The sequence below is a fragment of the Ambystoma mexicanum genome, chromosome 2p, assembly GCF_040938575.1.
Source record: "Ambystoma mexicanum isolate Mex_15411 chromosome 2p, UKY_AmexF1_1, whole genome shotgun sequence".
Lineage (NCBI taxonomy): Eukaryota > Metazoa > Chordata > Amphibia > Caudata > Ambystomatidae > Ambystoma > Ambystoma mexicanum.
In genome coordinates, this window is record NC_090923.1 from 102,215,423 (window position 1) to 102,241,990 (window position 26,568).

The following is a 26,568-nucleotide window of genomic DNA, read 5'->3' on the forward strand; positions in this document are numbered from 1 at the left end:
GGAAGTGCCCTTTACCTTTTTGACGAGGAACCATTACTTTCCCTAAACCCCAAGAATAGAAAGCCTAAGACCAGGAAACAAGGCTGAAGAATCCTGCATTGTGTGTCGGAGGTACCCGGGGCCCTCTCGCTTCGATAATCAAGGCGGGGAGAATTGCATGCTGCTGTGGGACTGTCATTGGCTCCTACAACAAAGCAGCGCCAAAGAAATCAACACAACCGGTGAGTTGCGGGAGACCGCTACAGACCGGTGTTTAAACCAAGGTTGCAAGCAGCAACATTGTATGGTGGCGCTGAAGTACAGAGTGTATGAAACGGATGTGATAAATCAATGCGAGTAAAATTGAACAATAAATGAGTGATTGAACTTTGAAACCAAGATACAATACCTTTGACAAAGTGGTCCGGCACTGCATGTATGCTCTTTTGTAGGTCTCTGTAAGGTATCCAACCGAGAGTTGACAAAGTTGAAAGACTGGCAAAGAACTCTGCATCAAAGTGGTCCTTCAAGTGGTAAAGCAATATCCTGTGCACAATCAAAAGTCTTCTATGTTGATACTGCCAACAAAGTTGATGACAAAATAGATAAAATTGGTCCAAGTCCGAACAAGGGAGATCAATTGAAAGCTTTGGGTTAAAGCAAGTTTGTGTTGAACATTGTGTTAAAACGGACCTGGGCACGGCTGAGGGGGTTACAGGGTGAAAGGTGAATCACCCGAGAAATTGGATACATGGAAATCCTACGAGCATTGTGTTAAAGGGGTTCTGAACCCGGCTGAGGGGGATCCGAGGTGAAAAGTGAATCAACTGAGAAATTGAGAACGTCTGAAATCCTGAGAGGAAAATAATGTATTGTTTGTTTGTCGCATCAGGGCCTCTGAACAAAGAGACTTTGAAAGGCAAAGAGACTTGGGCACAGAAGATCGTGATGCTAATATTTTAACTGCACCCTTGTGCTAGAGAAGGCAGAGACTGTGCTAAGCTCGAGTGTGCCACCTTGCCCTGTTCAGAAAATGTGGCTAAGGGAGGACTCTTGCCAGTCTCATGGCCAGAACTTTCCCATATATTTTTGCGTCACCATTTAGTAAAGAGATTGGGCAGTAGCTAGCACATTCAGTGGATCGTTCCCCGGCTAAAGAATCAACAATGTGGTGGATGTGCCAATGTCGATTGTAATCACACCACTATCCCTAATTCTATTAAAGAGTTTTGTCAGCTGTGGTATTAAATGGATCTGAAAGGTTTTGTAATACACATTCCCAAAACCGTCTGTGCCTGGAGGTTTGTTAACCGGAAAGGAGCTTGCGGCAAGGCCGACTTCTTCCTCTGTGATGGGCTCCTCCAGGCTCTCCCTATCTTCGTCAGGTATCTGGGGTAGCTGGACTCTGTCTAAGTAAGTACCTTAAAGAGCTTGGTCAATACACCTCCCTTTCAGCAGGCATATGTGAAAAGATTCCAGTATCGCTAGCTTGTCCCGTTTGAGCACCCCAGCCTGGTCTCTCAACTGTGTGATATCATTACGGCTCTCTGTTTCCTTAGTTTGGCCTCTAAAAAGCAATCCGCCTAACAGCCTTTAATATAGTAAGTCTATTTCATTCTGAAAAGCGTTCGGGCTGTTTGGTCCGCCATATGCACCTCCAATTAGGCGCTTATTTTCCACAGGGCTTGCAGTGTCTTTAAGTGATTGCCTCGTTTTGTGTTGGGACTCAGCTGCCTCCCAATCCAATTGTATGCAGCTGTCATGATCCGCCCCTGGAAGCTATGGCACGATTGGAAAGCACTGCCACGGAGAACCTGACAGTAACGGCCTAGCCCTCAACCAATATGGCCGCCATCGCTATTTAAACCAGCCCCGTCCACTTACCTGCGCGTTGTATCTGTGATTTCCATCGATACGCTCGCTCGGCTACTCCTCCGAGTAGCCTCCCCCCCCAGCCTCCTTCCGTTTTCTACCTGCCCTGCACACCACTTGTACAGCCTACGATTTACCTTGCTTCCTTCGTTCTCCGGCGTCTGCCGCTCTTCATTCCACTCTGTTTCCTTACCTTCGGCGCCTCGCCGTTCCGACTCGCGGTATCCTCCGCCACTCTCGCGCCTCCTTGCGTTCACCTCTATTAACTTCGGGGTACTGCCTATCCTTTGGGTTCGGGACTATCCATAGCTTCTAGTCTCTTCCTCTCTTTCTTATCGTTCTGCTTTCATCGCTCTCTTCTGAATCATTTACGGATCCTTCTGTGACATCTCACATATGGTTTATTATTCCTGCCAGTTTGCTTCCTATGGGATCCTGAGAAGATAAGAGTCACCCCAGAACTTTACCGGTCTGCCTCTTGCAACTATACTCGACTCGAGTATCCTTCCTGGAACTGCCTGCAGGGTTTTTTGTGCCATCCATCGGCTTTTTCCCTGTCTTTTTGGGGCTTGGCTCCTCGGGGCCCCCCTCAAGGCAGGTCCCATTCCCTGTCGAGGTGGCCTCCGAGGGAGCCAGGCCTTACTTGCATGACAGGAAGTCAAAGGAGAAACCATCTAAGGAACGTTCCAAGGTACTACGGAAGAAGTCATCCAGTGTCCCAGGATCTTCAGGTGAGGAGCAGGGGGCGGAAGGTGATCAGCGTGACAGAATACAACGCCTGAACATAACCATGGCTTCTCTGGAACAGTACCAGGAGTTGGTTGCCGCCTTACAGAGTGTAACTCTAGAAGTACAAGCCCTGAAGACCGAGAACGCCGCTTTACGCCAACAAATGGTCTTCCGTAGAGATGACCAAGGGGATTTGCCGCCTATGCCTCTTACATTTGGAAAGTATGATGGTTATCCCGGCGGTCTAAAGGAATTCCTAGACGCCTGCCAAATTCACTTCACCTTTCGACCTTATGCCTTTGAAACTGCGAGAGCTAGGGTCGGTTTCCTTATCACCAACCTAACAGGGAATGCCTTGGCCTGGGCCACCCCTTTGGTGACCAGAAACGATCCCGCTCTGTCCAACTATGACCAATTTGTGGATCTCTTCAAGGGGAGATTCGATCGTCCTGAGGTCCTATACACCACTCTTGAGGCAATACTCGATGTGAAACAGGGGAACGCAGACGTGCAGACCTACATATCCCGATTTCTAAGACTAGCGGCGAAGACAGTCTGGCCTGATTCGGCTAAGCAAACAATATTTAGGAGAGGTCTCCAGGACGAACTAAAGGACGAGTTGGCTAGGGTAGCTCGCCCACCGTCGTTCCAAGATCTCATGACACTGACCCTACAATTGGAATACCGGCTATCTGAACGCCGACAGGAAAGGAGGAGACCTCGGCTCAATCTACCATCACCTAGCCCTGCTCCACATCCCCCCAGAGACATGCCGACATCAGAAGAACCGATGCAGATAGGAACAGCCCGAGGTCCTTTGACGGCTACCGAACGCAAGAGAAGGAGAGACTCCGGCCTCTGTTTATACTGCGGCTCCTCAAAGCATTTACTCAGGGACTGCCCGGAAGTCCCTCCACGAAGAAAGGAAAACTCCAACCCTCGGTCCTTTGCAAGGGAGGTCTCGGGGGAACAAGAAGCAGCCCTTGCAACCTTACCCGACCCTCGGAACTAAGAGAAGACAACAGTCTAATGATCTTTCGAGTTCAGCTATGGACTACAGAATCCTCCCCCATAGAAGTTCTAGCTATGCTGGACTGCGGAGCCGCAGGAAACTTTATGGATATCGAATGGGCTAAGGCACAACGAATCGCCATTAAACGCAAGGAGAAACCTATCCCTGTAGAAGGGGTAGACGGCGAGCCCTTGTCCTCAGGCCCCATAGATTCCGAGACTTTACCCTTGCATTTGGTCTTAGGAGAACATCATGAATCTATGATATTTGACCTGATTCGAGCAGCACATTTTCCTTTGGTGATAGGGATTCCATGGCTCAGACGGCACAACCCTCAGATTAATTGGACCACCAATGTTGTGCGTTTTGACTCTACTTATTGTAAGGATCACTGTACCATCAATCCCCCTACCCAGGGAGAGAACAGGGAGCACCAAGCACCCCAGTGTAAGGTGGTAGCTGCCATTCCCCTACGATACCAGGAATATGCTGAGGTTTTTCAGGACTCTGTACCCAAGCTCTTACCTCCCAATCGACCAGAAGACTGTGCCTTAGATCTCCTTCCAGGGTCCGTGGTTCCCTTTGGTAGAATGTATACTTTGTCTCCTTCCGAAAAACTAGCCTTACGGATCTACTTGGACGATAACCTTCAGAATGGACTCATTCAAGAATCCCGATCGTCCGGGGGAGCATCGTTATTCTTCATCCCCAAAAAAGACACCACCGAATTACGACCTTGTATTGATTACAGGGGTCTCAACCAAATCACTGTGCGTGACCGCTATCCTATGCCTTTAATCAGAGACATTCTGGAAGCGGTCAGAGGGGCCTCTTATTTCACGAAACTAGACCTCAGGGGAGCCTATCATCTTCTCCGGATAAGGACAGGCGACGAATGGAAGACCGCATTTCGGACCCCATTCGGGTTATACGAATATCGTGTCATGCCCTTTGGTCTCGTGAATGCCCCTGCTGTTTTCCAAAGATTTATAGATAAGATCTTTTCTGACATGTTGTTTGTGTCAGTTGTCATTTATTTGGATGACATCCTTATCTACTCAGAAAGCCTTCAAGAACACCAAGACCATGTGAGACAGGTGTTACACCGACTCCTGTCTAACTGTCTTCTGGTCAAACCTGAGAAATGCCAGTTCGAAGTAACATCTGTTTCTTATCTAGGTTATATCCTATCCAAGGAAGGAATCCAGATGGAACCCGAGAAGATTAGAGCCATCATCGAATGGAAAGAACCTAGAGGTATAAAGGAGGTTCAAATATTCTTGGGTTTAGCTAATTTCTATCGCCAGTTCATCCCTAATTTTTCCGACCTGATGTTACCTATTACCAGTCTTCTCAAGAAAGGAGTTAAGTACGTTTTTGGTCCAGAACAGAAGAGGTCGTTTTTTCGCCTTAAGGAGTTATTTACTTCGGCTCCCATACTTGTACCAGCTGATCAAACAAGACCCTTTATCGTGGAAACAGACGCGTCTGGAGGAGCACTGGGAGCCGTACTTCTACAAAGAACGGATGATGGCCTCAAACACCCAGTCGCATACTACTCAAGGACTCTGACGAAAAGCGAACGTAATTACTCAGTTCTGGAAAGAGAATTGCTTGCCATAAAATCAGCCTGTCAAGAGTGGAGGCACCTACTCTTGGGAGCAGCTTACCCGTTCCAAATACTTACAGATCATCGCAACCTCCGGGTATTGCAGCAGATGGAGTGCACCAATGCTCGACATGCCAGATGGGCCTATTACTTTTCCCAATTTGAGTTCACCATTTCATATGTACCGGGTACTGAAAACAAGATGGCAGACGCACTCTCCAGATGCCAAGGAGAGGAAGACAACCTCCCACAAGAGCATGACCTCTTGTTCCCAAATCTGAAGATTATGGCTAGGGTCGTGCCATTTCTACAAGATCTGGTAACCCACTACAGTCATCTACCGGCCATACCCGCATCCATCACTCAGGCCAAAGACGGTCTATTCTACCATGGTACTAAACTGTTTCTCCCTTCCAAAGAGCTTCAGGAACAGATACTTTCGTGGTGCCACGATACCCCCCTAGCGGGACACCCAGGTATCAAGAAAACACAGGAACTCATAGGTCGCAGATTCTGGTGGCCAGAACTACCCAAGGATGTAAAAAGATATGTAACCACCTGTCCCGTATGCGCCGCCAACAAGTACCAAACAGGCAAACCTTTGGGCAAGTTGCAACAGCCTATCCTACCCACTGGACCCTGGGAACTGATTTCCATGGATTTTATTGTTGACCTACCGGAATCCGAAAATAAGACAGCAATTATGGTCACTGTAGACACCTGCAGCAAGATGGCTCATTTTTCTGCTCTTTCAGGTCTTCCGTCAGCTCCAGAGACGGCTTCGATCTTTCTCAGAGATGTTATTCGTCTCCATGGATTGCCTCGGACCATTATTTCGGACCGCGGAACCCAATTCACCTCCAAATTCTGGACATTACTATGTCACCAATTGGGTATCAGCCGAGCACTTTCCTCTGGTTTTCACCCCCAAACTAACGGACAAACCGAGAGACTCAATGCTGGGTTGGAACAATATTTAAGGTGTTTCTGTAGTCACAAACAAGAAAGATGGTCAGCCTTTCTCTCTCAGGCCGAATTCGCCTATAATAATAATTACCACACGTCCATTCTCATGAGTCCATTCTACTGCACTTACGGGTATCATCCACAACAAATACCCTGGACCGGAATGCAACCTACCCAATCTCCTGCCATAGACGACAGGTTGTCGGAACTCAAGGAGGTTCATAAGATGGCTAGAGAAGCACTGGAAGGCAGTCAGCTCACACAGAAAAGATGGGCGGATAGAAGTCGCCGATCCAACCCAGAGTGGAAGCCAGGACAGAGAGTCTGGTTATCTACCAAACATCTTCCTAGATGGATACACACAGGCAAATTCGCACCTCGATACCTGGGTCCTTATCCCATCATCAGACAGATCAACCCTGTAGCTTATGAACTACGCTTACCTAAGGGTCTTCAAAGAGTACATCCAGTCTTCCACACCTCATTACTCAAGGAATACCAGGAGGATCCTTTTCACCGCAAGACTCAGAAGACTAAAACACCGAAGGTAAAGGAATCCCAAGAATACGAGGTGGAGTACTTAGTGGATTCACGTTACCACCGAGGGAGACTCCAATATCTGGTCCATTGGAAGGGATATTCCGAAGATGAAAGGACGTGGGAACCCAGATACCATCTTCACGCACCCAGACTCGTAAAAGGGTTTCATCGGAGGTATCCAGGAAAACCAGGGGGTTTCCGGGGAGAGAGAGGCCATACTGTCATGATCCGCCCCTGGAAGCTATGGCACGATTGGAAAGCACTGCCACGGAGAACCTGACAGTAACGGCCTAGCCCTCAACCAATATGGCCGCCATCGCTATTTAAACCAGCCCCGCCCACTTACCTGCGCGTTGTATCTGTGATTTCCATCGATACGCTCGCTCGGCTACTCCTCCGAGTAGCCTCCCCCCCCAGCCTCCTTCCGTTTTCTACCTGCCCTGCACACCACTTGTACAGCCTACGATTTACCTTGCTTCCTTCGTTCTCCGGCGTCTGCCGCTCTTCATTCCACTCTGTTTTCTTACCTTCGGCGCCTCGCCGTTCTGACTCGCGGTATCCTCCGCCACTCTCGCGCCTCCTTGCGTTCACCTCTATTAACTTCGGGGTACTGCCTATCCTTTGGGTTCGGGACTATCCATAGCTTCTAGTCTCTTCCTCTCTTTCTTATCGCTCTGCTTTCATCGCTCTCTTCTTACCTACCTTCTCCATAAGGGTCTGCAGCACTATATCGCGGAGTATCATTTCATTCAACCTCCACGGCCTCAGGGATCTGTCTGGTGTACTAATCGGTAGGATCACCAGAGCGTGATCCAAGAGGTACTGCACCTCTGTCGCTATAGCCACAACCTGAAGAATTAGTGTTGCTGAGACAAGGATCATATCTATTCTCGAGAATCTTTTGTGTTCAGCAGAATAATGAGTATAATCTCTTTTCGGAATTATGAAAAAAAGTTCCAAGCTTCTATTAAGCCAAGGCCCCTAGGGAATTTCCCCAAGGCTTGACGGTGTCTAATGTAATTCTTCATGGGGGGTCAGTGTTTTATCTAGCTTTGGGGTCCATGACACAATTAAAATCACCACCTACCACAACATGACTCTCGCACCAGGTCTCTATGCTCTGAAGCAATGTAGCCAAGAAGTGATCTTGCTTCTCGTACGGGGCATAGACTAATACAAATGTAAATGTTTGATCTCCCAAGATTCCTTTTGATACCAAAAATCTCCTCTCAAGGTCTTTATATAGGAATTGTTCCTGAAATCCCAGTGTACTTCCCAATAATATCTCTACTCCTTTAGTTTTCATGCCACTAGTCGCAAAATATTGGTGAGCAAAAGCCCTCTGCCTCTTACGCACTTCATCTCTCTGAAGCAGATGCATTTCTTGGAGGAAGACCACTGTGGCATGAAGTTCTATTTGACGTTGCAGAATAGAGCAGTGTTTTATCGGTTAGTTCAGGCACTGGAAATTCAGGGTCACCACATTCTTCTCAGCCATTCCCTAGGGGCAAGTCCACCTTCCTTTGGACTCCCCCTATTAGAGCCCCATTCCAGATCTGTGCCATACCATAATCCCAGACCAACTTTAAATGTCCCATCCCCAAAAATAAAACCCACCCCATCCCTTTTGGATGGTTTAGCAAAACCTCCCCCAGGGTACACACTTCATCTCTGGTCTAATAGGACCCAGATCCAAGCCCAGCTGCCCCGCCCCCCGCCCCCTGGAAACATCAACTGCAACCTTCAGAACCTGCAGGCTATCTTGACCAAATATCAGCTTGAAACTGAGAGAAAACTACCTGTAACTGTTCGCCCCATGCTTCCCCCTAACTTTCTCTCTGCCCAATGCCACCTCCTTGTTGCAACATTCACACCAATCTGGTCCTTTCCCGTCGGGAACCAATACGGCCCTTTCCTCAAAGGGAGAAATAAAAGAAAGGGGGCATCCCCTATCAGGTAGTTATATTTATCCTTGATCTTCTCCCCCACCCTTTTGTGGAAGGAAGCCCCTGTCACTATCCTCAATTCTTAGCTGTACGCCCTTGATGCCTCTGCCCCTCCATCCAACGATTCCTCTCTGGAATGCGGAGTGTTATCTTTCTCCATCAGTTCCGCCACACCTTCTTCCTTCATTAAGTGATACAACTTGCCTTAAAGATCAAATTGCAGACCACATAGGAAAGTCCATCTGTAGTGGATGCTTTTATCCTGTAACCAACTCGTGACCACTGTCAGCCGTTTTCCGTCTCATGAAAGTCTATTGTGCCACGTCTTGAAACAGCTCTAAGTGGGTGTCTCGGAATTGGACTGGGTTTTGCCTACATACTGCCCTCTTGACCCTTCCTTTTGTTTGGAAAAAGTGTACTCTTGTAAGTACATCTGGAGTCAAGTTCTTCTTTTGCTGGTATGAAGTTTAGACTCTGTGTGTCCGGTTTAAGATGATATTGTCCCCCGACGGTTCCTCCAGTAGTTATTGAGGGGCCAGTACGTAACCTTAAGTCAGCGCCAGCCACCGCCACGGGTATCCCCCGAAGCCTTATGTTGTTTCTTCTGGATCTATTCTCTGCATCCTCTTCTTTATTAATGACCCACTCCATTTGCGGTTTCGCTAAACTGCATCCTTTTAGAGAGTTTCTCCTGTTCATAGCTCTGCTTGCACAGGGTGGTTTCAGTTTCCTCTACCCTCTCCTCCACTGCCAGTGGTGCTTGTACAGATTTGTGTTGGATTTACCTAAGTTTGAGTGCGCAGTCCATGATCTTCTTCTTGATCTCTGCTACCATAGTCTGGATATTCAATCACCTTGTAGGAGTGAGGGGGTTGTCTGCCTCTGTGTGCACATGCAATTCCTCGGGTGAATGAATCTGCACCATTGTTTGTTGGCGTTTTGAAGCTTTCTGCCCTTGCATCATGGCTTTGATGTCCCCTCAAAGGGGACATCAAGCCCTTCTGCTTGCCTGTCTGTTTAGAAATACTTCCAGCCTCGCTGCCAATGGGCCAGCAGGTTCGGCAAATTTGGACCAGAGGTTGTTTCGTGGAAATCATTGCTACAGTCAGGTGCATTGTCCAGGTAGCAAATTTCCCATAGGAGACCTCTAACCTCCTCTGACCGCTATTGTTACTTCTGGCAGTCTTTAAGACCATGCAGGAGGGAGTCAGTTCATGTGCAGTGCCACATCAAAAGGGAGTAATAGGGGATAGCATGTAGGAGGCCAAATGTATGCTGCTGCAGCTAGAAGCACACCTCTTCTCAGTAGCCCAGACCTGTGCCAACCCAAGATGAGAATGGACCTAGAGTCACCACACCCTGGGCCTACCTCCTTTACTCAGGCACGACCAGGGAGAGACTTCCGCTTTCACTTCTGCCACGAACTGCCGACACAATGCGAATCCGAAATTCAAATCAGATGATACCTTTCGCAGCACGCCTGGCTATTTTCAGCATCTTACAGCTATAAATTTGAAATTCGAGTCTTTCGAGCTGAAATTACATCAACATCGGTGGTACATAAAGCAGTAGTTGTTCGAGCACTGGAATAATTCCGGCTCATTGCTCGAGATTTAGAATTCTCTTGAATTCTTTTCGAGTTATAGTTGCGGGTCTGACCATCAAGAGCATATAATACTGGAAGTCAGTTGTAATATTGTATTAATTGTTTCTCCTGATGAAGACGTTGTCCTAATTGTTTTCAAACGTCGAAACCGGTAGAGAAGAACATCCGGGAATTGTCATTTTCTGTTGAATGCACCCACTCCGTGGAATAGAACATATCTTGGACAATTATTGTGTTGATACACATTCAATGTGGATTAAGTGAAATGATAAAGACTATGTGGGGCTAACTAATGAAGTGCTACTACATATATATTGCACCAATAGTTTGGTTCAATTTTTATTGTGATTGAATGAGGCTGATTGACATGAGTTGCAAATGATGGTTTGATTGTTGAGGAATGATGGTTGTGTTAGGTTGTTTTATAATCTGGTGTATTATGCTCTCCTGCAATATTTATGTAATTTAATGTGTGCATTAATTGATGATTAATTCATTGTGGATAATAATGTATTTTAGTAAATACATTTTGATACCTTTATAAATTAAAAAACAACCTCTGGACAATTTTTCAGTATACTTTGTTACTTAATACCCTGGTCCAGGGCGTGGGGTGTTCCTGCGCCTTTCAGTACGCACAACCAGGGAAGTGCCAGGGTCATGGGAACAGTATTGGGCAGTGGTTTGTTGCTTTTTTAGGGAAAGGTGTGTGCTGCTTTATTGTTTGTCACCTGCTGCCTCCTGAAGCTCTGTGTTCCGGGTGTTGCCCCTTATGCGCAGATGGCCACCAACAGTGAGCATGAGGACGGAGTGCTCGCATTGTTCATCTTGCTCAGGCCGATCACCTGTTACCAAGCCAGAGTGCTGCTGGCCCTCTATCACCGCCCGCTCAAGGTCCGGTGCAGACCATGCTGCATACCTCTGTCAGACCCATAAAGCATCTCCACACTGCTACGGCTGGGGTTACTATCATGCTTGGGGCACAGGCCCTTTTCAGGTGGTGGGGGATGAACTCCCTTCCGCCGCCTCGCGATACATTGGGTTGCCGAATTGCCGTGCGCTCACCATTTTGGCTTCAGTGCAGTCGTTTTCCTCTTGGCTTGTTCTCCACTATTCAGTATCAGAACTTCATGAAACTTGCAGGGCTTGTGCTGCCAGCGCTCTGATGCTTCTCTGTGCTTATTTGAGTGATTTCTCCGGTTTTAGGTGGTATACAGGGCCATGGGACCGCTATGGGCTCATGAGCACACAGAGGAATCATCCAGCCTCCTCCAGTGCTAGGCACGCCCTCCGCATTTTCATCTTTTACGCTCCCTTCCTTTCTCATGCTTTGTCCATCACTATGTCGCTTTGTCCTTCAAAATATGTTTTTGTATTCTTTTCCACCTTTTTCATTCCCTCCTACTTTCTGTATCTCCCTCCCCCATTCTTTTACTGTTTACCTGCCTCTTAAGTCCTTACCTTCAAATGCTTATTTTTTCTCTATCTTTCTCTCTCCCTCTACCATCTCTGTCTCCTTTGCTCACTTTTAGCTTCTCCCAACGACCACCCAATAGTGTAACAGGACAGTATTTTCTGTCAATGTTAACTTGGGTCCTGTGTTTCTGAGGTCATCATTCATTGGAAAATAAATAATTGTTCAAAGGTACAGATTGAGAGAAGTTTAAAATAAGAGGGCCAGCCCCCTGTTCAGCTTCACTGCTGCTTGGGTAGGCTTGGCAGAAGGACCAGAACCACATTCTGGACTTGGGCTACAGGGTGAGGCATTGCAAATGGACTGTAGAGCTGCAAGTGACCCTCTGCACATCTATTGAAGATCCCTGCTTTTACAAAACCTTCCATTTTGTTTTTCAGGCAGTACTGTCCGCTATCGTCATTGCAAATCTGCAGGGAATGTACAAGCAGTTTGCAGACATCCAGATGTACTGGCGAACCAACCGAACTGACCTGGTGAGTAGGGACTGGGGGAGGGCGAGCCGCTATTTGACATTACCACTGGGGAATTTGTATCTGTAAACTTCACAGAGACCGAAACATGTTCATTCCCTTAATGTATTTCTTGAACATGTTTGTCTTTAGTATCTCCAGTACTACAACTTTCATTAACACAACAACCAGCAAAGCATGTAGCACAGTAACATAACCTTTGCATATGCAGAACAACTACGCTTCCCAGTATTTCACACACACAAACACATCTGGTACATGTGTCCTGCTAGCTTGGCCACTGCAGTTGTATCATGTTCTTTTCATCTGGTACATGTGTCCTACTAGCTTTGCCACCTCAGTTGCATCCTGTTGTTTTCATCTGTTACGTGTGTCCTGCTAGCTTTCCCACCTCAGTTGCCTCCTGCTCTTTTCATCTGGTATATTTGTCCTACTATCTTGGTCATTGCTGTTGCATCCTTTTCTTTTCATCTGGTAGATGTGTCCTGCTAGCCTGGCCACTGAAGTTGCATTGTGTTCTTTTCATCTGGTGCATGTTTCCTGCTAGCTTGGCCACCGCAGTTGCATCCTGTTCTTTTTATCTGGTACATTTGTCCTGCATGGTTTGCCTCTGCAGTTGCATCATGTTCTTTTCAACTGGTACTTGGGTCCTGCTAGCTTGCCCACCGCAGTTTCATCCTGTTCTTTTCATCCGAATCATGTGTCCTATCTGCTTGGCCACTGCAGTTGCATCGTGTTCTTTTCATCTCGTACATATGTTCTGCTAGCTTGGCCAATTCAGTTGCATCATGTTCTTTTAATCTGGTATATGTGTCCTACTAGCTCTGCCACTGCAGTTGCATCCTCTTCTTTTCATCTGGTACATGTGATCTACTTGCTTGGCCACCGCAGTTGCATCCTGTTCTTTTCTTCTGGTGCAAGTGCCCTACTAGCTTGGTCACCGCAGTTGCTTCTTGTTCTTTTCATCTACTACATGTGTCCTATTAGCTTCGCCACCGCAGTTGCAGCCTCTTCTTTTCATCTGGTACAGCTGTCCTGCTAGCTTGGCCAATGCGGTTGCATCCTTTTCTTTTCATCTGGCACATGTGTCCTTCAAGCTTGGACACTGCAGTTGCATCATGTTCTTTTCATCTGGTGCATGTTGCTATTGGCGTTTTTCTAAAGTCCACCTGGAGATAAGACTCTATAAAGGTATCCCTTGGTATACGGATCCCAAACTCTTAGTATAAGTCTGTACTACCCAAAGGATTGGTAGAATGGCAGAACAGCCAGGATTATTTTATGAGGAGGATGTGAGATGCATGTAAGTAGAACGCACCCAGTCAATACAATAGTCCAAAGAGACTCTTACACACTGAAAGTTATATGAAAATATACATTTATTCTGATATACACAAGGCAAGGTAGGTAAACACTTATTTAGACTAACCAACAAACATAGGACATTTTAAAAATACTTTTCATAAGCGACTGTTTGAATAGTAGTTGCTTGCACTTACACTTGTTACAGAAAATGACAGTAATGAAAGTTCTACTGTTTAAATAGTAGTGCTGCGCACCCGTATTTGTTAGAGAAATGTCAGTTTCATTCATTTACTAAAGTCATTCAGACAAAGTCTGTAGGAAGGAAAAGAAGGGTATTCAACACTATCAGCAGTGGTTTACGTCATAGCAACACCTTTTCAAGGCTTCTAATCCTTTGGCAGTCCAATCCCTAACTATCCAAGAGTTCATCAAAGTCAGTGTAGGGGAGGAGCAAAAGTCTTATGCAGCAGCAGGAAAGGTAAAGTTCCTCAGGATACTTCAGTTGCTTAAATAAAATGCTCTAGAAGAATAACACAAGTTATAAGGTCCCTGAAAAGTACTCCCTAAAAGCGCACAAGCTGTTAAGCCTGGGCAAGAGGTATGGGTGGACACCCAAACACCTGGTATCGCACTCCAGTCACTCGAGTGACTGTTCGGCCTGAGGAAAGTTCTACCTTGACCCCACAGTACCTTAGGTTATTTGAAGAAAATGCTGGTGGATTCTTTCCTGTGTAGCAGCTACGGACTGGTCTCCTGATTCCTCAGTCTGGTGACGAAAGGAAGGATTCTGTATGGGATGTCACAGCAGCACTCGTGAGAAAGGACCCACAGCCCAGGATAGATTTCTTTGGTCTCCCACGTCGGTTTCATCTGTGTCTCGACATTCCCCCCTCTGTTTGTGTCCATGACCACATCTCTTCTAGGGCCTGCCCCCACTAAGGTACCTTGGGGTTCCATATCTTGGTCACCCCCTGAGGTCACCTGAATTTTGTATATATTCATCCACACTCCAGGACATATAGCGGTACTCCCCATCTGGTTTGCAGAATACCCAACGTCCCATGTATTTACGAGGTACTCAGCGATAACAACATTTTGATCGTGGAGGGACGATAGGACTTTGTCTTACGTCAATAGGATGTAGATCATCGGTTTGTTTTTATTCATGTAGTTTAGTGTCCAAGTTGATCACTATTTACATTCCTACTGCCTTTTTAGCAGGCCAATAGCACTAATACTAGTATGGCCATGTATTTTTTAATGCATAAGCCAGCCAGGAGGGGATCCAGGCGAATAGATAAGAGAGCCAGTCATCATTTAGAATTTCTTCCACCTCCTCTACCATTTTAGTATGTAGATCTGTTAACAGTAGTGTTTCCTCTGTGAGGGTTCCATTGTCCTCATCTTGGGCGTGTGGGTACATGCAGCAAGATGGGCCAATTATTGCACACACGCTATCCTCAATGGCCGTTATTAGATCAAGGACATACCTGTTCTGGAGGGTCATGAGCCTTATTGCCCTCAGCTCCTCTTATGGTATTAATACCCTTCACTGTTAATTGTTTGCAACAGGTCCCATCTTGTAATTTGGAGCCATTTGACATTTACAGCTGTCTGTATTCCAGGGAGGAAAATAGCAGAGAAAAGTACTGCTGTTTTGCTAAACCATTTATGCCCATCTGGTTTGTCGTAGCAAGCATCCTCTGATTTTGCAGAGAAATAATTTCCCTTTTCTTCCGGGTGAGGGTGGTGGACCTTTTCTTTCTCAAATGTGCATCCATTGTAGAGAAATCCTTAATGTATATACCGCTTTGGGAGTACTACCAGAGTGGGTATGTTTATTAGCACTATGGGAACATAAACCGCCCCAATTTGGGGGCAACTTCATATATGCTCTGGATCCACAAGCCCAAAGGTGGTCCTTCAATATTGCTGTTCCAGTCTTCATGCCTGGTACATCAAAGATGCGTTTACACCCAGTATGTTTCCCAACATTTATAGTACCATTATTTCGGATGCATAGGGTGGATTTTATCAGGGGTATTTTCTGTACTGGTCCCCCCTCATCGTCAAACCCATATGAGTAGCTTTGTAATTTTAGACCACTGATCGAGGCATACATTATTTGCGTTTTCTGCTACCTCTTCCAATTGTTCCAGCAGTGGGAGTGCCTTGCACACCACTAATTCATCGGTCCATCCTTGAGGTGTGAGTACAATTCCCTTTATTTGCAATTGCCCACGTTTTCAACATCTGGGTATTTCATTCCCTTTCTTGTCATCCCTGCAGCATTTTTTTTCCCCTCTAGGGTAATCCCTGCTCAGTTTGTTCCAGGTTGCTCATATCTTATTACCTTATTCTTTGTTTCAGTTTTTCTCATGGACTTCCGATATTGTATATCAGTTTCTTCTCGCTGGGATCTTGCTTTATTTACCAACACTAGTGAATCAGTCTGGCCTTGTAATTGCCTTCTGGTTAGACAGTGTGCAGTGTGCTTCAGGGAATGTGCCTTTTCTATGGGTACTTCTGTGGCTATGAAAACACTGGAAGCGCCCATTGTGTAGGGAATGAGGGAGTACACATAATAGCTCTCATCAGATGTCCCTCTCCCCACCTGGCTCATGTGCTATGTGAGGGGTCAGAAATGCGAGGCGGACAACTTGATGAAGGTTTTTCACAAGAAGCAATTTTATTAACTCTAAAGGGTCTGATAAACGCCTCACTTCCTAACCTAACATGGATTTCCCTGCCTACAAAACTAAGACTAAAGGAAAACACTCTTAACATAAAAAGGTATATGTCCCTCATAATAATACATTAAAAAAAATAATTTCAGGTATTTTTATGGCTGTTCAAATGCAACAAAATAATCATTAGTACCAAATATTTTAGTAACCAGGTTTGGATCGCCCTTCCCCAGAATTAAGGTAGAATTTTGAAATAAAAGTTCCAATTTATAAAGTTCACTTCAGAACTCTGTTCTACATCAAAAGTATCACATAAAGGTTCCTTCCTGTAGCCATGTTTTGTTTCCAACACAAAGTTCCTTCCCTCCTGGGGAGTTTCTCTTGGTGTTGTGATTGTCTTATGATTAAACAAAGTTCATCACTCTTCAATATAAAGTTCCCACAGGCTTTTTGTTTGTCAAACCAAAAATCTTTGGCCTCATCACAAGTTGGGCAGTAAGCGGGTGCTATTTCTGCTGAGTGTAAATAGCGTAACCGCTGGGACGCATTGCGCAAATAGCGCCGTATCACAAGTAGGCGAGCATGTGCATCGGGTCCTGGTGGTAACGCTAATTGCGCCCTGTGGAAACTGCTCCGGTAAGTAGCTTACTGCCCAAAAACCCGGCGCAATTAGCGCTACCGCAGCCGACGCGTCACTGCTGGCATGGGAGGCTCTGGAGCGGCCATTTTGGAAATCACAATCCATCAACATTCAGAGTCCCGGCAGCCATCTACACTCCCCAAGTAGCAGAAATGTCTGGGGAGAGGGTCAGGGGCAAGGCAGCTCAAGATTGGCTGCGAAAGCCAAAATTCACAGTTGGTGAGTTTGTTGTGCTGGTGGATGGAGTCGTGGCCCACCATGATGAGCTCTACAGTGCAAGGCCCCACAAAACCTCCTCCCAGCTGCGCATCAAAATCTGGCAGTTGGTGAGCCAGAAGGTTTCTGCAGTTGGCTGCGTCCCCCGGGATGGGAAAGCCTGCAGGAAAAGATGTAATGACCTGCGTGTTTGGGGGCCGGGGATTGCTGTCCCTGTTCAGGCAGGACACCATAACCACAGGGGGAGGCCCACCGCCGTAACTGCCACTCACGCCATGGGAAGAAAAGTGCAGCTTGGTGCTCGACATGGAGGGAATCGAAGGTGTCGGAGGTGCAGAGGCAGGTGCCGGCAGCCAGGAGGCAGAAGGTGAGTGAACCCCCCCTCCCAATATGTGCATGCAACAACAGCAGCCTAGCACAGTATCCCCCAGTGGGACAACTCATGAGCCGGGCATTGTGACTGTGGGCAGAGTGTGGGATCCACTACAGGCACCTACGGCAGCACACATGTACCAGTACTCAAGGATTATAGGGATTCGTAGTTTATGGGACCTTTTTGAAACTGTAGTAGCCCCCTTTTTTGTTTTAAGCTCCAGAAGAGCTTCTAAGTGAACAAAAACGTGTTTTGAGTTTATAAAATGTTAAAAAATGTGAAATGCTGTGAGAGCAGTAATAAAGAAAGAAAAGCATAATGCTTGCCTCTGTGTCTTTAAAAGAATCAAGACTTCCCTGCGCTATAAGCCTGGGCAATCTTCATTAGCCAGAGCCTGCACTATAAGCCTGGGCAATCCTCATTAGCCAGAGCCTGCACTATAAGCCTGGGCAATCTTCATTAGCCAGAGCCTGCACTATAAGCCTGGGCAATCTTCATTAGCCAGAGCCTGCACTATAAGCCTGGGCAATCTTCATTAGCCAGAGCCTGCACTATAAGCCTGGGCAATCTTCATTAGCCAGAGCCTGCACTATAAGCCTGGGCAATCTTCATTAGCCAGAGCCTGCATATACAAAGTAAACCAAAGAGGAGACAGAGCAGAACCCTGGGGGACTCCACAGTTCAAACCGTTAGTCGAGGAAGTGAAAGGAGGAAGAGAGACTGTTTGAACCTGTTCGGATAGAAAGGAGGAGAATCATTTCAGCATATTGCCTTAGATTCCTGCCTCCTGGAGACACTGAAGCAAATTCTGATGATCAACAGTCCGAAAGCCGTGTGGAGGTCAAGGAGAATCAGAGCTCCCACCTATCTGCAGTCCTGAAGCACAGAATTTCATCCATAAGAGCAACCATCACAGATTCCTGAAGCACAGAATTTCATCCAGGTGGCATGCTGTGTGATGCTGTGTGGATCTTCCCTGTTCCATATTTAAGATGTGTCCAGGTGTGTCTGTGTGCATGCTCCCTTGGATGCCCTCACTCGTTGCTACAGGTGCTGTTCAGGTGCTGACAGTGCATTCTCTGGACATGCAATACTTCTTTTCAGTGTTGTTCTTCCCGACCCAACCTTTTTCGTCTGGTGCTACGCTGTGCATATTTGGCAGGGTTTGTACTCACCCACTACCCAGATCAGTTCTCCTCTGTGCATCCATGTATTCTGGCACTGTGCTGTTGCCTAGGACCATGGAGTCGTGGGTGGAACCTGGGTATCAGGCGCAGCAGTGGGTAATGATGAGGTCAGGGCTACAAGTCACCTGCACGTTGAGGGAGTGGTAGTGCTTCCGGTTCCTGTATATGGCCTCATTGGCTTGGGGCGCAACCAAGGCAACACAGGTGCAGCTGCTATCACATTGGGCAGTTGTGCAGTGGCATAAAACTGTGCCTTCATGTTATTGACATAGGCCTGGGTGGTGGGCAGTGCAATGTGTTGGTTGACATGGCACAGGAGGGGATCCAGCACTTGGCCCAGGACTGTGCTGAATGTTGACTGTGCCATGCCATGCATCATGGCCATGGAGTGCTGGAAGGTGCTGGTACCCAGGAACTGCATTGGGGCACAGCTGTGCGGATACTGATCCTTCTCCCGATGTCATCCTGGATTGCAGCCAGCAGTTCAGCGATGGTCTCCCTGTTCAGGCGGTACTCAGTAACCAACTGGGAGTTGCTGTGGGCCCAGAGTGAGGGCATGGGCCTGGGAATGGTTGCTCGCCTTGCTGGTGCACTTCTCCTCCTCCTCTTGCTCCTCCTCATTCGCCCAAGCCCCACCCTGTACTCCCTGTGTCCCAGCCTGGTTGGCCTGCATCTCAAGCTCATGCTTCAGCCTACAGCACTGAATGGCAGCATGGTTTTGGAATCAGTGTTTGGGGCCTGGGTGTGTCTTATATAGCCCTTTAGAAACCATTGTGTACACCTGTGGCTTGATTCCTGGCACCTAGGTTCATTTACCTCCAGCTGGATATACAGGAGATACTCCGGCTTTAAGATCAATCAGAAGAAGTCCATACTGTTCCCATTTGGGGTGCAGGCAGACTCTGAGGGGTAGGCACTTAGGGACCTGGCAGTAGCAATACAGAAGGACTCCTTGAGCTATCTAGGGGTCAACGTGACAACATCACTTGAGGAGTTAGTGAAGGTGAATTATCCCCACCTTCTGGCGGCCCTCTACAGTCACCAGGACAGATTGGGTAAGTTGACGATCTCCTAGATGTAGAGACTTAATGCGCTAAAGATGGCCATACTGCCGAGAGTCCTTTACGCCTTCTATGTGCTAAGGTCCCAGAAAGGATGTTTGACGACCTCAGGCACAGGCTGCTGCGCAACCTGTGGCAGGACGAAAGGCGGAGAATAGCATACCACACTCTGGTCCTGCAGAAGGATTTGGGGTGAGGAGGGGGTTGTGGTGCTCTGCCGAATCTGGAGAGGTACTATAGGGCAGCGCAGCTGAGGGCGATCGTACCCCATTTTAGGATGAATTCTCGAAAGCAGTGGGTGGCTCTGGAAAACCACCTTCTGCGTACAGTTACAGTAGGTGAGTGGCTGTGGGCCCCACAAGACCAGGTGCCCCGCAGGGCTAGAGATTATAATGTGCTATCAGTATTGTGGGATATTTGGCGGCCCACGGGCACGATGAAGGGAGTCACAACACGTATGTGGGCCCCGCCAAAGTGGGACGAAATCCCGGCGTTTAATAGATTTCAAGAGTGGTATGAGGCGGGGCTGGAGAGAGTGGGACAGCTGTGGTCCAAGGGAAAGTTCCTTTCATCACAGGAATTAGGGGCGGTGCTGGGGCTCACAAATCATTCAGTCTTCCTCTGCCTAAGTCTGCGAGGGGTGCTGACGGGTGAGAGATGGCAGGAGAAAGTGAAAAGGGAGTTGTCGCCGGTGGAAGCGTTATTTGATCGCAGCACGGGTGGGAGGGGGTTGACCTCGGCTCTTTGTAAAGGCATAGGGGCTGCGAGGGGTGGAAACACCGAGTCTCTCCTGCTTGGATGGGAAAAGGATATGCCGGATGATATAGGGAAAGGCCAGTGGGAGGCGATGTGTAAGGATGTGCATAAGACCGCAGTCTCGTGCCAGTTTAAGCTGCACATCCTCAAGCTTTTGCACAGATGGCAGCTGGTCCCTGTGAGGCGTTCGAAGATGGTCCCAGGGGTGGATCCGCACTAATGGAGGGGCTGTGGCAAATGGGCCTTCTACTGGCATATGTGGTAGGCCTGTGATGCGGTCCAGGCTTACTTGAAAGAAGGTCTGGGGTGGATTCATGGAGTGGAAGGTGTCCATAGGCCCTTAAACTAAATGGTGGGTTAACCAGGGTGGGGGATGACTGGAGGCCATTGCCACATCTGCCTCATTTCCTGCTGCTCACAGCCAGGGTACATTTGGTTATGGGTTGGAATAGGGAGAGGCTCTGCATGCAAAAGGAATGGGTGAGCAAAGCAGAGGACCTCTACATGATGGAAAACATCACCGCCTCCCTGATAGAATGAGGGCACAAAAGGGAGGGTGAATGGTTGGTCTTCTTGCAGAAATACAAATGATAGGGCCTGAAGGTCTGTAGACAGATGACGGGGAAATTAAGGGAGGTGTGGCCCGATAGAACTCATGGTGTGGCGCCCCTCAGCGGTGGAGTGGGTAACAGACATGGACACCGAGCAGTTCGCCCAAATAGTGTTTTATTTATTGGACTCTGATGCCTGTCTGCCGGGGGGCAGTGGGGTGAGTGGGGTGGGGTGGGAGGTGGGTATCCGGACCTTCCTGTCTGTAATCTGTTGTATCTCATGTTGCGGAGTGTTGGTTTGCCGACTTGTTTCAACAAAAAGCATCGAAATAAAGAATTTGAAAAATAAAAAGAGTCCCCTCTTGGGATCAGGGCATAAACATTTTGCCCGTTGGACCTTTAACCCAATCGGAATGATACTTATGGATTTTCGCCTTATATCTAGGCAACGATTTACATAAATGCATAAGGGGTGTGTCTCCCATGATGACTGCCAATACTTACGAGACCTTAATACACCTTCAAACGTATTACCTCTTCACTCCTCCTTCACAATCTTGTTCAAATAATATTTACCTCTATTTCCAACACTTCTACGTCGCTTCACAACGCCTTCTCTGCTATAACAACTATTTGGGCAAGCACCACAAATGCCTCGCACTCTCAGGACCACGCCCTTTGGGTCCACACCACAACTCCACATGCTCTACAATGTATACCAATATTCACAAAGCCTCGCTTTTCACAATTCAAACTGCTTTTCACCCTCCCGCTGGCACCAGCAATCACTACACATATAGGTGCATCTTCAATACAACACAACACAAGAAAACCACAGCAGTCTTCCTGCCCTCTGACAAGGTATCCTTGTCTCTTAATCATACCCCAGAAAGGCTTTTGGGATGCGCTCTTCCTTGACCGCTTCACGGGAAATCTCTTTATCCTTAATATCTTAATACCTTGTCACAAGGTTTAATCTTAATACCTCGTCACAAGGTTTAGTGCGTCAGCTTCCATAACCTTGTTACATGTATCCTCTCGTAAATCAGTCCTTTATCATCTCACAGTCCCCAATATACAAACAAATCTCTCCTTCTTTGTTTGCCAACTCTATGCGATACTTACATCCGTGGAACGGATGAGGGATTTGGTATGGATCTTCCTTCAATCGGCCACTCTGCCCTCGTTTTGCGGGTTGCTTATGGATTTTCATCAAGAGGGCTCCTGTTGACCGTCTCAGTTCACGTGTGATTCACTGTTCTTGACAGGCAAATCCACAGTCCTCAGGCTTGTGGCAGGGAATCTTGACAATGCAAGGGTTTTGGACAGAACAATCCTCTGCTACCATGTGTAATGGCACACCAGAAGACTGTCTGGAAATCCTGATCCTATAATGGAAATAGTAAAAGTAAATGGCAAAGTCTGCTTTATTAACAATTCACATAAAGCAGAGACATCAATAAGCACGCAAGTTTCAAGAGCTTGCTCTCGTTTCAGTACCAAACATCAGGTTTAAACCGAGAAACACGTCATAATTGATGTCTTACCACAATCATAGTTGCAAAAACGTATGGGGTTGAGGGATTAGTTAGGGGAATTGTATACACATACATTCTATATGGGTTAGTATTTTCATTGAATTTAACTATCTGGTGGCCCCACCTTGAGCCAACCCCAAAATGAAAAAGGTAATAAAGACCTCATCTTTGCAACAGGTAATTAGCTAATGCAACAGTTAAAGGGTGGCAACACATTGAGAGTTGTGATTGGTTGGCATTGGTCTTACCAACCTTGAGTACTTACCAGGTCATCAGCACACGAGCAAAAATAGTGGTAGGTCGAGCAATATCAAGGAACTGCTTCTTTCAATTAAATAAGACACCATACCTTATTTCCTCAGCCACAAGCTAGGACATCTAACTTTGTACTTGACCTTGTCCTGCATCTCTTGTTCTGATAATCTGGGGGGAGTTAAGCAGGTGCTGTCTGTGTCGGGAGCTAATGAATGGGCACTGTCTTCCAATTATAGGTCACATGTGAAGAGACCACGTTTTAACCAATTTTATTCTGCCGTTACTGTGATTTTAGCTCATATTAATACTGGTGTACATACCCTCTTTGGCCACTGGAGACTTGGTCGAGCCATTCCTCGTACTGTAGTAATCTTTTAATTAATGGGCACCTGGCTTTCAAAGGCTGTTTGTTCTCTTCTTAATTTAAGAGAAATATGTTTTATGGTTGGGAATTGTTTTCTTCTGTTCTCTGAGGAGCTATCCAGACCTCCCTTCTTTCACAGTAACCTTGAAAGGGGGCCGTCCAGCCACTGTCTGGCCTGCACGGTTCTTTATTTCAGCTAATTCAGCAAATCAAATCTCCCTTCAGTCTTAAGGCTTCTCATTCACACTAATGCAACTCCGCCGTCCATTTTAATCAAGATGGTCACTCATTACTGTTGCATTCCTATCTTTAGCAAGCTATATGTGTATATCGTTCATGTTGTGTTTCAGAGTATATGTTGATTGTTATTTCCTTTATGTCTATATGGTGCAAGCAATATTCTTCATGTCTAAATGAACGTTTGACCTAGTGTTCGTATTTTTTCATGCTGAGTGCACGTCTGCTTCATGTCTGTTTTACTCTCGTGTATCAGTTTGGCAGTGAGCTCACTTGCTCTCGCCATCTTCAGTTACAGCATGTTCATTTCTTTTTGCGTTTGTCTGTTTATTTCTTCTTGTATTGTTCCAGGATAAAGTCGCTATTGTTGCCTTAGTTCACAGGGTCGGATTGGCCCATCTGCCAATCAGCCCGTGGCCAGGCGGAAATCATGTTTAGTCTCTGGGGGCTAGTTTCTGCCCATGCCTGGGGCGTTTTGAAGGGGAAGAAAAAGAAAATTAAAAAAAAAAAGAATTTGAAAAAAAAAGCACCTGCAATGGCATAATTCATCAAAGCAAGGTAAAAAATGTTACCTTGCTTTGATGATTGATTTGCATGCATGATGTGGGCATTCCATCTCGGTGTCCTCGGTCACTTGACAAAATCTTTGTGCCTAAAAGCTTCTGTACAGTGCAGAAATATTTGACCATAGCACATCAAGTGGCCAGTGACTTCATTGTGCCACAATAAATGCTTTGTTGTAATGTGTCTATCTTTCCCATCTCCCTGGCATGCTGTTCAGGATGTTTGTTTTCATACTCTGAGCACTCGTTACCTTATACAATATGAGGTAACGAGTGCTCAGAATATGGGATGTCCTGTGAGTGCCCTGCTTTCCCTATTTTGCCAACCTCTGAATCCTGAAAGTAGATGCACACAGGCTTGACATGAGGCCAACTTTGCACTAGACCTGCAGATGAACTCAACTGGCCTGCTGTTAAATGTCAGTTACCAGTTTAATGGCATCCACTACAGATGAATTGCTAATTTTACTATAGCCTATATGATAGCTCAGTGGGTTGAGTGCTCGTGTGTGATCTGCAGGTTTGAATCCCAGCAAGGCCATCTAAGCCTTTCATCCTTCTTAGGTCTATAAATGAGTACCAACACAGGTTGGGTGATATAATATGGATATATGTTCTATAAAAAAAGAGCTGAAGCGTAAGTGCTATACAGTAACATATTATCATTTGGCCTTGGACGTCTGCTTGGATTCACAGTAATTTGGCAATATGGATCTATACACAAAGATATTAATGATACCTATGGTGATCCATTCTTGTATCAAATGTATATCACATTAGTGAAATCCTAACCATATTTTTCGTAGTGTACTTAGGAATAATGCTATTTGATGCCACTTCCTGTTTTGTCAAGGGGTGAAAGGTTGTGTTTCATCGCTTCCCGGGATGTCACTTTAGGGTGGGGCCAAATGACGTTACTTCGGTAATGTCATCAGAGGTCAAGGGTTGTGCATCGAGGGGTGGGCCTCTTTTTTGAGGCGAGGGGTGGGCCAATTCTTCTTGGGTGCTTGTCTCAGCCCGACCCTGTTAGTGCATAGCGCTTCTCATGTTTGCAGTACAGAGGCAGGGGAGGGGGCAGTACAGAGACATGGGAGGGGCAGTACAGAGGCAGGGGAGGGGGCAGTACAGAGGCAGGGGAGGGGCTGTCGCCATGAATCTGTCATCTGTCTCTCAACAAGTTGTCCAGGAGGTCTGCTTTTCATGAGTCTTTTCATTTTCTCTTGCAGTTGGTCTGGGTGGTCACCTTCACAGCCACCATCCTTCTGAACTTGGACCTGGGGCTGGCCGTCTCCGTAGTATTTGCTCTGCTCACCTTTATTTACAAAACCCAATTGTAAGTATCGCCTTAGGGGGAAGGAACGGCAAAGCAGTATTTAGCATGTGGACGTTATACTGTGTGCCATGAACCTAAGTGACGCTCTTAGGAGTGTACCTCACTGCTCCATTTAGACAGGAGGCAGACCCAGTCCTGTTTTAGGCATAAATAAATCAAAATGCAACAAGCTCAAGGAGATTATTGAAGCGTGCATCCATACTGTAGGATATGCATGTATTTCCCAGCGGAGTATCCCTTATCAATTTATTTCAGTGTGTGCTGATTGGGTCTTTCATAACTGAGCATGGGGGATCTCTGGGATATGGTGCGTCTGTCATAGAAGGTGACCTCATGCAGCAGTCTCAATAAACAATGTGTCAAATGGTCTCCTGGAACACCCATACTTATTGCATGCATATGCTCAAGGAAAGTGGAAATAACCTAAAAATAAGCGTTTTCAGAAAAATGCATGACCATGAAATGAAGGTGCATTGGTTAGTCTACCCAAAATAAGCACCTGTTCTTGAACCAATAGCTCACTCCATCCTTCCATGGGAAATGGTGTGGGATTGGCGTAGGTTACACCAGAGACAGCTTGTGATATTTACTGACCTGTGCCTGGTCCCCTGTGAATACATGTGAAAGGCAGACCACCTCGCACCCTACTGCCTCAGCCCTTTCCGCTCTTCTTTCACTGCAGTGGGTAAAGCTGATTTAAGATGTGTGCTTCTTAGGTCTGTCTGCAACCTGCAGACCCCTGGGTATTCCCTTATGTGGTTGAAACAGAAACAAATGCAGGGCAGCCCTGGAGGTAGAGAAACGAATGCAGGGCAGCCCTGGAGGTACAGAAATGAAAGCAGGGCAGCCCTGGAGGTACAGAAATGAAAGCAGGGCATCCCTGGAGGTACATAAACGAATGCAGGGCAGCCCTGGAGGTACAGAAACGAATGCAGGGCAGCCCTGGAGGTACAGAAACGAATGCAGGGCAGCCCTGGAGGTACATAAACGAATGCAGGGCAGCCCTGGAGGTACAGAAACGAATGCAGGGCAGCCCTGGAGGTACAGAAATGAAAGCAGGGCAGCCCTGGAGGTACAGAAACGAAAGCAGGGCAGCCCTGGAGGTACAGAAACGAAAGCAGGGCACGAAAGCAGGGCAGCCCTGGAGGAACAGAAACGAAAGCAGGGCACGAAAGCAGGGCAGCCCTGGAGGTACAGAAATGAAAGCAGGGCAGCCCTGGAGGTACAGAAACGAAAGCAGGGCAGCCCTGGAGGTACAGATGTTGCAACAATTTGTTCTCAAATCCTGGAGCGGTC

The 26,568-nt window shown here is 46.9% G+C and overlaps 1 protein-coding gene and 1 long non-coding RNA gene across 4 annotated transcripts in view; one reads left to right on the plus strand and one right to left on the minus strand.

The window, feature by feature from the left end:
- Positions 1-22,352, minus strand: part of LOC138566253 (uncharacterized) — a 102,747-nt gene extending 80,395 nt beyond the window's left edge. The window contains exon 1 of the long non-coding RNA XR_011301880.1: positions 22,108-22,352. This is a non-coding gene — a long non-coding RNA (uncharacterized lncRNA). The remainder of the gene's footprint in view (positions 1-22,107) is intronic.
- The window catches only part of LOC138566252 (solute carrier family 26 member 6-like), a 1,150,832-nt gene that overhangs the window by 788,310 nt on the left and 335,954 nt on the right, over positions 1-26,568 (plus strand). For all 3 annotated transcript variants that reach the window (XM_069643338.1, XM_069643340.1, XM_069643339.1), the window contains exons 12-13: positions 12,114-12,209; positions 25,166-25,272. In XM_069643338.1, coding sequence (XP_069499439.1) covers positions 12,114-12,209; positions 25,166-25,272 — 203 coding nt within the window. The remainder of the gene's footprint in view (positions 1-12,113; positions 12,210-25,165; positions 25,273-26,568) is intronic.